At 36.9% G+C, this 14,805-nt stretch overlaps 1 protein-coding gene across 1 annotated transcript in view; it reads right to left on the bottom strand.

Annotated features, from left to right (window-relative positions):
- The window catches only part of RAB27A (RAB27A, member RAS oncogene family), a 47,053-nt gene that overhangs the window by 12,377 nt on the left and 19,871 nt on the right, over positions 1-14,805 (bottom strand). Inside the window, exon 2 of the mRNA XM_072399097.1 lies at positions 258-430. Coding sequence (XP_072255198.1) covers positions 258-430 — 173 coding nt within the window. The remainder of the gene's footprint in view (positions 1-257; positions 431-14,805) is intronic.

Here is a 14,805-nt window from a genome sequence, read left to right as displayed (position 1 = left end):
AAAAAAAAACGACAGACAAGAATGGGCACAAATCTGGTTTTAATATGAGCTAAATAGGCAATAGCTTTTCTTTCTCTGGATGTATAGCCAATAGCAGGGAGCAGAAAGCTGGGTAATAGATTCCTTTTCTTAAATAAAGCCAATTTTAAATAGAGTATTTGTATAGGAGGTGCGCAAAGTAACTGTGACTTAGCTATAGAATTCCTAAATTGACTCAATAAATAACCCAACAAAATAAAACGAAAAAAAAAACTCACCACTCTTTTTTCCCGAAAGTCAATGCCTACTGTTGTGATAAACTTGGTATTGAATTTCCCATCTGTATATTGGTAAAGGAAGCTGGTTTTTCCAACGCCAGAGTCCCCCAAGGCTAAGAATTTGATGAGGTAGTCATAGTCCCCATCAAACATGGTGAAATTTGGTTGGTGACCTAAAAAACAAAACACAATGCCGTATTGGGAACAGTAAATCATAAATCATCTGAATATACACATCATAGTAAAACCAGCCAGGGACTGTGAACCGTCACAAGGATGAGAAGTCATTAGAAAGTGGAGAAATTTATGTATGTTTTTTTAATGTAGCATATACAAAACAAATATAATGGGGGTAACCAGACTTCTAAACCAGCTTAGGAGTCCAATTGGATAAAACATTCAGATGTTTTTGTAACAAATAATGAGTAATTAGGGGGGTCAGAGTTTACAAGGAAATCTTTCAAAAATATAAATCTTTTAGAATCTCCTATGGATGCAGCCAACATTTCTGACTTCCATGCCAACACGTCAGTTCCAGGGCAGGTATGTCATCTACATTAAAGCGAAGGATGACAGGATAGAAAGTTCAATCGTGAGTGTGTTCCATAGTAAAATACAGCTATCCATTGTCCCCAATTTCTACATGTAAATGGTGCTCCCTACAATAAATGTAACATATCTGTAATTTACAATAAGCGTGCACTTATCCTTTCAGAGAAAAATCAAGTAGCATTGAATTAGGACCTCTAATAAATATGTCTGGAGTAGTTTAGGAATCTTTCTGTTCCATAAAAAAAGTAGACATCAGCAACAGTGGCTTCCTTATTTACGCATTGCAAAATTTCCTGGGAGGAAAAAAAAGTAACTGCAGCGAATATACCCGGAGATGTGTTTCCTAACACCTTTTTACAAGCAGTTTTATGGCTTTCCTTGTATATTTCCTCTGCCATGTAGCATGTACATATGATGGATAAATAAATGAAGCTCTCAATTATTCAGTGATAGGGATTTATGCAATAATGTTTGCAACTTCTTATACCTGTAACACCCTGCATGCCAGTAAAGGTTCTGTACCTGAAACAAGGTCAGCAAGTTAAAAAGTTGTGAATCTAGAGAATTTTGACGTGGTGGTTATTAATGCACACTATATAGTCATTCAGTACAGGTTCCCTTTAAGGTATCTAATCACCATCTGTATTTCTTCATTCCCTTTACTACATCTGCACTTTACAGTAGGTCCGAGTACCACATGTTTAGGTAGGTCCCAACAATAATTGTTAGAAAATGTAATGGAAAAAATAGGTAGTAACATCTGGCTAATTTTAGAAGCCAATAAAATCTTCAGAAAGTCGTCCTACTTCAGTTGAACTGAATATTATCCTGAACACTTCAATCATGTCAAATTCTCCCAGAATAGTACTGATCTAAAATATTACTGCAGTGTGGACCATGCAAAACAAAAGAAAAAATAATTTGGGCAAGGAAAGACACTATATAGCCAAATGTTTGTGGACACATAATGCCTAAATGAGCTTGCTTGCTTGACATCCCCCTACAAAACCATATAGTACTTGGAAAGCCATTTGGTAGATTTTCCATCTCTCTTCTTTTTTATGCTTAATCCAAAAACTTTACAATGGCCAAGATGCAAGTGTAAATTAGAACACCATTTCTGGCTATACATGCTGTAGGCTTCATTTCCATCAGCCATTCACTGCGGAGCGTTTTACTGTGCCGTAATATCTGATGTGTGAAATCGCCATTCACACGAATGAAACAGTACATGCATGTGGCTGGACAGTGGCATGGTTATCCTTGGGAAGAGGGAAACAAGTTGCAGTGCTTTACTAGTGATAACCACACAGAAAGGAGTTTGTTTTCAATGGTAGGAGAATAAAAGCCCAGTTAAAAATGTGTGTAATAACCAGTTGACAATTATCTGAAAATCCACAGGCAATTGTACACCAAAAGTGTAATCCAAGATAAAAAGGGAAACTTGGATAGGAAGTTAGATGATCTCTCTTATCAAATCAGCAAATAGGTTGACTGGTGTAAACCTTTCCCTACCTCATAGGCTCAATTTATAAAAAAGGGAATCTGACTTTCCTGCAAAACATTAGTGGGAATCAATTACTGCTATTTAAAACACATGAACCTGGAAAAGTCCCAGGAGGTAATGTTTGAACGGATGTCAGTTTCCCTGCTTTATAAATGGAGCCCTAGGAGTTCCTCCATGCCAAACTCCTCTTACCATGTCTTCATGAAGCCATTGTGTACAGGGGCAAGGCCATGCTGCAACAAAAGTCTTCCCCAAGTTTATACCCATCCTGAAAAGAAAGTGGGCAGTATATAAAAGTGCATATAATGAGTGACAAATTCACCAATTCCTGTCATAATGCATTTAATGGGTTACATATAAGTCCCAATTTTTCCTGTAAAAAATCAATCTTTGTCCCACCACTTCCCTGACTATTGCCCTTCTATTGCTCCATTAAAGTGATAGGTTTCTACACTAAATACTTAGTTCCTCTTACGAAATTGCGGCCCGCACCTTACAATTGCCTGACCATTCTGATGAGAAGTTTTTCACTCTAAGTAACCTCTTTGGCATTGTTCCAACATTGGTTCAGTTCGCATTGCCTACGCATGTGACTGGCTCACTTTAAAAGTTTCAGCTGCATTCCGAGGAAAATGGGCTATGTCTGAAAGACTTCATTAATCACATCACTGGACAAAAACCCTTTTAAAGTGTAAAGTTAATGTTTTTTTAGAACAGCTCCACAGACCATGCACATACATAGCAGGTATGAATATATTCATGAGAAGTGTTTCTTGCTCTTATTGTTAATGGTTAACTCAAAGTAACAAAACAAGTTAAACAACACCTAGCAAGGCAGTCTCAAGGATTCCTCTAAGTGGAGCTTAGAAAGCCTTCCAAAAAGCTTTGAAGATAATGACATCATAGCCCTAGCTGCTCCTCAAATTATGATGCTGCTTCCTTAAACCACAGGTACTTTATAAACATCAAACAAACTACGAGTTACAGAAAATTAACCATAGTAAGAAGATAAAATTATCACAGAGATGACAGATTCTTTCGGTATGCACAGAAGCCTTTTTTAAGGTAAAGCCCCGCAAATAACGCTGTGCATAATTACTTGGTATATCAAAGGAACACAAACGTTTAAGGGCAGTACACCCAAAAAATATTTCAGATTAGTTTTAACAAACATGCTCAAACCCCCCTTTGGTCATATGTAAAGTTCCCAGGTCTTTTTTTTTTTTTTTTTGCCTTACTAGTTTTTTATAACTGCAGAAGAGTAAAATAGAGCAAAAAAAAAAAATTAAAACTTCACTTACACACACAGAAATACCTTCTTTTCTATATAGGTACGCTGTCCCCAGGTTGTTACTAGGGCATACATCTATTATGAGAGTATAACAAGCTGTCGCCACCTTACACAAATACCAGTGGGCTCTCCACCCTCTGATATTCATGAGAAGGCAGCAGTTTCAGCTACGCAGAGCAGGATTTTACACATTACTAAGCATTGGCTTTTCAATGTTTTCTTTCCTCACTGATGACTAGTTTTCCTCCTAAGTACTCACAATTGACTGGTTTGACCTAAAAGTGAGAATCATATCACAGCAATAAACCACACCTGTGCAGTAACTGCAAACCTCCCTATAGGAAACTAATATAATAATATGCTTTCCGATGCATGAAGCCCATTTATAGTGATCTAGGGTGTCACAAATAAAAAAACAAAAGTTAGCTATGTGTATATTGTGATTCACACGTTGAGTCATATTAGAAATACAGTTTGACGCACAGTATAGTATGACCTAGGTGAATGCACAATAGCATTAATGTAATTTTAATGTTTACTACAATATGCGAATTATACTACTTTTATCAATCTTCAAAAGCAGTCATTTCAGATAAAATAGCGTCACCATTGGGAATTTCTACTATGGAATGTTCATTGTGAATGGTGCAACATTACTACTCAGGGATTGCATAAAGCTGAACTGTGAACTGATAAATGATCTTTGCAGTGGGTCGTGACCCCCTCGTCTACAAGAGTTATATTGCTCATTTCTGCCTACGGTACCATCTGAGTCATATAACATCTTTTAGTAATTGGTCATAATCATATGACCTTCTCTTGTATGGTAAAGTGGTTCTGCAGCATGTCCTAACCACTTCTTCAACTTTTATTTTCCTCCCTTGTGCGACTGGTCCCCCGCAGTTTCTTCTCTAAAGCTCTCAAGTCTATCAGTTTCGTGCTAGGTCATTATCACATCCAATGCATTGTATGGGAGGATGCCAAGGGCACAACCCAGATCATTTACTCCTCACAGTTTGGGAGAAGTAACCCACTGCAAAAGTAATTTTTCATTTTCTCTAATTTTTTTTCCAGTCTTGCACACAAATGATAAGAACAAAATCTCAGAATGAGTTAAATCTCCACTCTGTTCTTACAGGAACAAATGTCCATGTTAGAAGATGATTTCCTGTTCTGGCAGCAACTGTAGAGTGTATGGAGATATACTGTAAAAAAAATATTTAAACCCAAGAACAAAAATAAACAATTATGATCTTGGGTGCATTATTTTTCTTTTAAGTCTTTTTTTATCCTTTTTCACCTGGTTATCATAGAGACAGTGCTCGCTCTTCAAGCAATTCTTGAGGGCTAGAATTCAGAGCCAGTATTCTATGTAAATCTTGCCTATTCATGTAAAAGCCAATGATCCATCTTCTGAGTCTCCTAATTGGGTAGTGAGGCCACTAATCACATTAAACAACTAACAGGAAAACTATAAAGACAAAAGGGGCCAAGACCAAGCAATGTTTACTGGGAACATTAGCATACATTTGTAAATTTTTAGATTTTTATTTTAGGTTTAGAATTTGCTTTGTTTTAATGGTGGTGGAACACAGGCTGCTTTTCAGCCAGAAAATCAGCTGCCAAGGATTTTTTGTCTGCCCAATTATCTGCAAAGGTTAAACTGCTCATAAGTTTTATGGGCATTTGTTCAGCACTAAGTAATGAAAATAAAAAAACAAAAAAAAAAAAAAAACAAAACACATTGCCTGCAGCATAACTATATTTGAGTGAATACATATACACATACATACATTTTAGATCAGGATTTACCTAGACATTATTTCAACCTCCAACTACAACAATACAGTCTTTTTCTGTAACAAATACATTTATGGCCTAATAGAGTACCATAGGCTCATAGAATTGTGTTGCTACAGCCGCCAGGTTCTATTACTTGGAAATCTGTAAGCGTACCTCCCTTTTAGCAGGTTTTAGGCAAGTACCCTTGTGTTTCCAATGCCCAACATAATCAAGCTGTCCAAGTTGCAAGTTACTAGGTAGCAGTAGCAGTTTTTATTTGAAGAAAAGGAGACTTCATGCAGCCTAAGTGTTTGCAGAGTGCGCTGAGGCACATCATTCATTACAAACAGAATATCCAGCCAGGTAATGCGCTGGGAGGTCAGACAGGGAGGGAAAGAAAACCATAAGAAAGCACATGAATATGCCTCATAGTCAAATGACAGCATCATCACCACCACATTATATGATATGATATTATATTAGCATCCCCTTGTTTCTGTACATAATGCTTTAGTTCCAAATAGAAAGCAAATGGGAAAACTCACCTCCACTATGGATCAGGGAAAAAACCCCAGCTGGGCTGTAATCTGAAAGCTAGATGTTGGACGATGTGCGTACTCGCTCCACCTGTTTAGCACACAGACAGGCAGCCTACGTGTCACCTGCATGCACTAATGTCAGTGTGAGCAGAAGGTGTGCCTGGGGACTGCAAGCTTAGAGGAAAGGCTAGCTCAACAGGTGTCAGGATGATTCCTTTTGTCTCTAAATTCATGAAATCACTGGATTGTTCCTTCCAACATATACAGGGGTTACATGACAAAGGTGAATACCATCTACCTAAATCAGATGCCATGCTATAAAATTTGGTAAAATACTAACAACTTTATTTCAAGTAGCCCTATGATAAGGATTCCTGAATTCCTTCCAAGTAAAGTTTAGCAGGTTGGCAGGTGCCCCATAAAGTAATTGCATCTCCTGGACTTCTTTGTTTGTACAATCTAGCTGAGAAAGGATCAACAAAGAAAGAAAATTATAATCTCCTTAAGTAACTATGCTAGTCTATTTTTACGTTATGCATTATTATAATACAAATAATGTATTTGTAACTTTTATTATTTGCAAATATCTCAGTAACCAAAGGTGCACTACTGACACTATTTAATATCAATATAAAACTGGTATAGTCTATATTGTTGCATTACCATTTCTCACACGTCAATACACATTGTGTGAGGCAACCTAGTCAAATGAAGTATTTTATCTGTTGTGTTGCTGGTTACTGCACACTGTTGTGTGTTACAATGCATGTGAGCTGGAGGTCCACAAGGTTAGATCATCAAAATAAAGGACACTGCAAAGATCTAATGCAAGCAACACAGTAAGGGGAAAGTGTTAACAGTTAATACAGTAAAGCAAAGCTGGAATCTTTTGAGAAAGGGCAAGAAAAAGTTGTTTAGCGGACATTTTACTCTCATCCAGCAACAAACATTCCACCACCACCTAATTAAGAATAAGAGGTATTAAATTAATGATGTACTGATGTATACAACAAAAGAATATATAGTGCTGACCCTCACTGACTGAAGTGGAGCCATAGGTTCATACCTAGCCTGCATATACAATTACCAAAACCTTGTAAATTTCTTTTGGATGCCATTTATAAAACAAAGCCATTTTCTTTTCTTTTAAAAAAGCTTGGAAAAGAACAGTATAGGTATATAGACTCCCTGCACCCCTGTGTGCAAATTACATTACATACATGATTAAAATGATAGAAAAGTTTTCTTTTAGGCTATGGGGATTTTAAAGGACCACTAGTAACCAGAAGCCAAAAATAGGGCAGAAACAAAAACAGAACAGCAATCCAATGTTTATTTGGTTTAGTATGATTTAGCACAGTAGTGGCTCCTGTAATGCTTAGTATGGCAAGAGCACTCGCAATTTAACCGCAAATGACCAACTCCCCCAAATTTCTCAGGTATCCACGGACAAAAGTATCTGGAGCTCACTAAAGGAAACTAGACTGAACTTTAATTGCTGCAAGTGGGCACTGTTGCATAGGCATGGGTTAATTTAGATTTTATCCCATATCACTGGAATCTCGTGATTGTCAACATGCTAATGTGATTTTGAAAATCATGCTAATCTGATTGCTTTGCAATCTTCTAAAATGTTTTTTTTTTATTCTAATACCTGCTGATCTTGGTTTAACGTTTCTTGTTTGGTACTTTCTGGTATGGGATGAATGCACTTTATATCCTTGTGTGGTACTTCCTGCTATGGGATGAATACAGTTTATCTGTGTCCCAAATGCTCTCCAGCATTGACCCATCACCAAATATTTGAATGTCAAATGCACATTAGGAAACCTTTGAGTCTCCTATTACATGATTAACTCCTAAAGCTTAACATGGTAGCCAAAAGCAAAACCTTTTCCTTTGGCACAGATCCTGTGACTTGCATATGAATGGACATCAATGGGGGGAAATATTATTTTACTGTACTATGCAGCAATGAAATTAATTACATGGCCAGTTGGTCCGCATCAATTGTGATATTGGCTCTTGTGTTAGCTGAGCTCCCCATGCTGGTAAATGAAGAAAGGAGAAAAGACAGGGAATTTAAGGTGCAGCAATATATTGAAAAAACAATGGTGGATCAAACACATACAATGGTAATACTTCACAATTGTATACATGTGGGAATTAATCCTAAATTTCCTTCCCCGCTGGACAAATTGCAGTGGGGGTGTGAAAACTAGAAAATGAATACTTAGCGAGCAGAAATAAGGTATAAGGAGAGGTAAATGTCCTGGGCCAACACGTTTTGCCTATATTGCCTTCTTCAGGGGACTTGTGGACATCAGAGTGCAAGATTAGAAGCAGTGAGATTCAAAAGGAATCATTGCTGTGAAATAAATAAGAAGACATCAAATCAGATGCTTGAAAATGTCTTTGAAGTGATGTAGAGTATATCCTTGGAATAAGGGTGCCTGATGGTGGTGCTGTTTGTTGAAGATCGGCTGCCAATCATCATTTAATCACAGCAATGATTCCTTTTGAATCTCCCTGTTTCTAATCTTGCATTTTGTCCAGTGGGGAAGGAAATTTAGGATTAATTCACACATGTATACAATTGTGAAATATAACATTGTATGTGTTTGATCCACTATTGTTTTTTCAATATATTGCTGCACCTTAAATATTCTGTCTTTTCTTGTTTCTTTATTTACCATATACTTATCAGGGTATGCAGCACAGTTTATATTAGAGGAGGTGAATTGGTGTATTACACTGTATTTACACTTGATCTCTCCATGCTGGTTTGCTGTAGAATCCCTCTACTTTCTGGTACCCCTTCTTTATGGTATTTAATGAATGGGCCATTGGATCAGTAAACTGATAATTGTCCCTATCTGCAATATGTACCTAAACTGTATGTACTAAAAGGAAACTGTTACTGAGTATTGGCTACAGCTTATTCAATGTTTAGCAGTTTCTGACACAACTGGTTTAAAGACCACTGGTTACACAGCAAATTAAAACGCTGGAATTAGCTGATGCAGGTATTATATTTGTCTTGTGCGGTAACAATCAACTAACATTAGTATATTTTCTGTCTTTCAGAATACTTAAGAAAAATAATCCTTTCCCACAACAGATTAGTTACGCTCATTGCTCCGCACAATGGAATCAATGTATATGTTTAAAAAGATGTAGGATTCTTATGAAGCACAGAAGCAAACTACAGATGAAATTGTTCATTATTTTCTATTTCACCGTAAGCAATGTATTTGAACACATTTTGTCTAGTTTTCAGCTGGTCTGATTGCCTGCCCATGTTAGCTGAAAGTACGCAACCGGTCATGTGTAAAAGGGGGTGACTAAAATCCTTACCACTAACACTTTAAAGGGGATCTAAACTCAAACTTTTAATTTACATCGGCGCCCGATGCGGATGGAGAGGAAGTGTGACTTTGTTTTTATTTTTTCAGTTTAATTCCACTTTAAGTAGTCTTCAATAACATAACATAAGGGATGGAGCCTCCTTTCACCAGGACAGATAACAAATCTCTAAATCAGAAGATAACCAGAGGGCACTTTGATGCTTCCATCAGCTATGAAAGAGCTCTCAAAGACTAAAGCTACGTACACACTTCCAATTATTATCGTTGGAAAACGAACGACGAACGATCCTGCACGATATCTACGAACGATCGTATAGCACCGATCCTGCACATAGAGATAACGACACGATCGTTCGTAGATATTGTACACACAATAGATACGATCGTTTGAGCGATAGAGGAACTATGTGCACGACAGGAAAGTGAACGAACGTTCGTTCATTACGCATGCTCAGACCATGGACGATCAACGAACGATCGTACACACGAACGATGTTCAACGATCGTCGTCCAATCCGATCCGCCAGTCCGGTCGTTCGTTTCCAACGACTTTCCTCGTTCGTCGGCGTCGTTGGTTACTTTTTTTACAAACGATTTTTGCCCAATCGATCGTTCGTCTTGAACGATAAAAATTGGAAGTGTGTACGCACCTTAAGGATCAACAGAGCAGAAATCCTGCAGTCCTGGAAGGTTACAAAGATTAAAAACAAAAAAAACAAAAAAAACAAAAAAAACACATAGCATGCACATCTAACCTCAGTTTTCTCTAAATGTCCACCAGGATATCACATGAAAGGATTAGTGAAAACTCACCAGAATAGGGTGGGCCCACCATTTGAAGGACCTTCCTTCTAAAGACCTGGTCACTGCTTACCTGGAGGTTCAGGTAATGACTACAACTTATATAAAAGCTTGACCAGATTGCCATTTTGGGGATTTGCCCTAGGGTGGCACCAGCTTTTTCTGCCCAAGAAGGTACCAAGACCCTAAAGTAGTGCGCACAATTCAAAAGGGGAGTAGCCTGCACAATTCTGGAAAGCCAAACTAATCCAAGGACAAAAAGTTTGTTATGCAGCTAATTTGTCTTTGCTTTTGTAAGTAAACAGTATGAACAGGAATTAATTTGAAGATATCATAAGAGTGTTGTATCTAGTCATTGCATAGCATCCCATAAAATACTTGAAACAGCTCCGGCACAACACATACTTTGTGGCTGTAGGATGCCTGTGAGTCATGTACTAACAGGGAAACCTAATAGGCAAAATAGAATGTTTGCTTTAGCAAGGAAAAATCTTTCAAAATGTTGGGTCTTTTTATGGTTATTGTTACTTACGATTACATATAAGCAGACATACAGTTAAGAAAAGTCTACACCCTGAGCATACTCATGTAAGAAAGCCATTACACACCCATAGTCCAACATATATTCTGACCCAGGGTACTTGGGCCATTTATGAAATAAAATTAAACGCTTGGCTGCAGTTACACTTACTGCTTTATTCCAAACTTTCTATTGAATAGTAATAAATTATCTGAAACTTAAGTTTTACTTGACTTCGTTGGACCACTAAGTAAAGTCATCTATGTGTAATGAAATGATGTTTCTTATGCCAGGAATCACTACTTCACAATTTGAGCCCAAACCTAGCATGCTTATCTTAGAACATGTCTGCCATCAGGGGAGAAAAAAAAATCAATTGACAGAAAAGCCTGGTCCTTCGGTATATTCAAGTAGATGGTTGACTTAATTCTTGAGGCATTTTGAGTATTCAGGACTAGACCCAATCAACTGTAGCAACTCCGGATCAAAACACTGCCCCCACGGGACTTTTTTGGTCTTGGCAGTGTACTTTCGTTCTCAGCCAAGCAGAAAAAAAAACTCCATGTGGCAATCAATGCACACAGTTGCACATATTTTATAAAAGGGCCATAAAATGCAGCCTAAAGTGTACATATCCCAGTTGTATCTGCCCTACCTTTAAAAATGTCTCCATATGTTTAAATAGTGTTTTCCTAATTCAGACCTAGACAAATGTCTATATTTCTATATATGCTTGTTTCATTTCTTTAAGCAGCAACAAAGATTAAAGGTAACCATGCACAGCTGCATGATGACCCCAGGAACCACAACTAGTATTATTTTTTTGGGACAACAATGGCAGCATCCTTACTATATTCATGACATTTTTCCTTTTATTAGGTGCATAAAGATATCTAGGAATGCGGCCTTAGGTCTAAATACATATGAAAGCTAGAGACATGGCACCAGGATTCCACAAGTTTTCTGTGCAAGCTTAGAATTGAAGGTTGGATTCCTGCAGCTTTACAAGCACACTGTTTGCTGCAGCATAAAGACCAGCTTGTTACTACATATTTAGTATGCAACAGGAAACCGGATCTCCAGATAATCTTGTAAAATGTGAAGTAACATCTGAAGCAACTACTTTACAAGTGGTTGCAGGAAATGCCTATTACATAGATCAGTACACAGTCTGTGTGAAGTTATTAATAGAATCTTTTGAATGACTATGCAGTCTGAGAGTTTTATATATATCATCTGAAACTATTCACAATTATAGTGCTTTCACAAAACTATTGAAAGAGCCCTAAATTGCCAAACTGGCATATAACAAGAGAAAATTTTGGCATCTAGAATCAATGCTTAGTGTATGTACCGCCTCCCACTCACAACATTCAACAAGTGGCACAAATATATAAAAAAACATAAATCCAACACAGTAATAACAATTAAAAAATAAAAGCACAACTATATATTGCAGTAATAGATTGTATTCACTGCAAACACATCTCAATATTGTTTATGTCTATTGAGTTGTTGGTATTTATCAGCATGCACATCTAAAGTCAGGCTGCAAATTCAAATGCTTGTTTGTTTTTTCAATATTCTCATTAGAATTCCGGCAAGCCTAAGCTTATAAAACATTTAGCTGATTATACTGAACAAAGCTGAAAATAAGAGGCATGGTAACATAAGAGGTTTTACATGGCACAAGACTTTATGTCAGGATTCCATTTCTAAACAGGAGACCATATCTAAGCATGTGTCACTAGTACAGGAGGATTGCAAAAACAACACAAAAAAAAAACAAAACATATTTTTTTTCTGTAAGGGAAGCATAGTGCAAGCTAACCACTTAAGGATTCCAGGTTGTAATATAAATAGGGAAAATAAAAAAAATATTTGGATGTCAAATGCATAAGAGCTGCAGTTTAAATAGAGTCTAATAAAAGTTAGGCAGTAAATCTTGTTATTCTGGAACAGTCAATTGGCCAAGGTAAGGAGTAAACAATGCCTTTTAATAATATTTGGTTTGCTCTGTTCACACGGTCAGAGAGACTTAAGTTATGGCTTCAAGAGTGATGCCAGGACAACATGAACCTGGGAACTAAATTCTTGGCAGAAAGCAATCACTCACTGTGTAACCAGTATTCATGGACATCAGAACATGTCCACAACATTTCATACAAGCTGGTAATCCACACCAATGTTCGTACAGTAGTTATGCACACAACAACTGTGTGTCTTCCATAAAAAAAAAGTTAAGGAAGAAGTTCATGTATTGCTCCTTCAGAATAGGAAAAAAAGCTTGACAAAACGCAGGAAAGCCTAAAACCTCTTTTTCTACCCATGAAGAAACAATACATTTAACCGCCCTGTGAAAACTCCCTGCCCTGCTCAGAAATCAAATCAATCTCTGGTTGCACGTGACAATTCATCAAAAATAAAAACATAGTACCAATATCTGTGACATTTACCTCACAGAAATCTGTACAGGTTAAATTCATGCTGGCAGTACCCATTGGTATAACTTTTATGAAGGGAACTTCCAAGTACCGAATCTGATGACAGTCCCTCTACCTTCCATTGGAAAAATCATTTACATTTCCTATACATGCTGCAGTCTAATAACAATGCAACACCATGAGTCCTACAGCAACTCTTGCAATTCAATGAATACCTAAAGCCTGAATATATGTATTGCTGACACTAACTCAATAAGACATTTCATAACCCGATTTAAAAAAAACAACACAGGCATCTGGACACAAGCAAATAATAGGTGTTGATTTTGGATTCCACTTTTCAGGTGCGATTTCCTGGTGATACAACATGCTTCCTGTCAGTGTACCCCTGGCACATATCCAAACATACCATTACATTTCTAGAGCTTTAAATAAACAAAAACATATTAAAATACCAGGATTAAAATAGTTGTAATTCAAGAACTGTGAACAAAAGTGGAGATCAGACCAGGTAGTCATAGGAACAAGGCAAAACAGGAAGGCCTGTATCAGTGGTCTAAGACCTAGCCTCCATGGTAGAATATAGGATTAGTTTGCCTGCCCCTGAAACACTAAACTCACACAACCACATCAAGTTGTTTAGTATGACAGTACAAAAGGCAGAAGTAGTGTCACGTCTACAAAATGTGCAGTAGCTAGGTGTAAATCCCTTAACATTAGTTAGAACAATAAGTACCACATCCCAGAAACATACATTGGAAAAGGAGGTAAGGCCTGTCTCCCTCCAGTGAAGCAAGAAGTTCTCAAATAAAGTGGGATTTTTAAGGCACTATACACTTCAAATTATAATAAAAACATAATTTTTATTCACAAACTTATAAAATTCAAAGAAATATGAATAAAAAAAATCAAATTGACCTAAGGGCCATATGGGCCACTATACAAATGTTACGTTAATACATTGTTCAATATTAACCTAACATATATTCACAAGGATATTTATGTACGCACATACTTTTAATCGGTTTTACTAAAGCACTGATGTTTGTATATTCAGAAAATATTGAAATAAATAATTGTCTCTGTTGATATGCATCATCATTACTGCTACTAATACATCACTATACCACTAAAGGGTCTGTATTGTGCTCCTGAAGAAACAGACTAGATCTGAGAAAGGCATTTAGTAGAAAAACCCACCTAGCCAGTAAGTTTGGTTAGGGGGTTCAAGACTTTCTCTTAGGTGGTAGCAGATCATCGTTTAGTGATTTAATCTCACCAACCTCAATTGATGAGTGTAATTTTTTCTTCATGTTGTAGTGGTTTGTCTAGTGGTCCTAATGGCCCTTTGGTTAATTTGATTTTATTTGAATTTAAAAAGTTTGTAAATAAATATTATGTTTTTTTAATAATTGAAGTGTATAGTGCCCTAAAAATCACGCTTTTTAGCCCGTTTTCTTGTAGAGCTTCTTGCTTCACTAAAAAATGTGCAGTGTAATGTTAACTTGCACTAAGAAAGCAATCAGCATTTCCAAACTGCTTTTACGCTAAATATTTGATTTTAAGACTCTAGAAGAGCATCTAGAACTTTTTCACAAGTCTCAACCCATATGGTTGTTGATATGCATTCTAAAATACCTACCAAATTTAAAAAGCACATGGGAGACAAAGTGGAGACAAATTGTAACAGACTTGTGGAGTCATTGCTAATCTAATTTCTATCAGTTCATCTTAACTCAAGATA

The sequence above is a fragment of the Pyxicephalus adspersus genome, chromosome 2 (genome assembly GCF_032062135.1).
Source record: "Pyxicephalus adspersus chromosome 2, UCB_Pads_2.0, whole genome shotgun sequence".
Lineage (NCBI taxonomy): Eukaryota > Metazoa > Chordata > Amphibia > Anura > Pyxicephalidae > Pyxicephalus > Pyxicephalus adspersus.
This window is presented reverse-complemented; position numbering and strand designations above follow the sequence as displayed.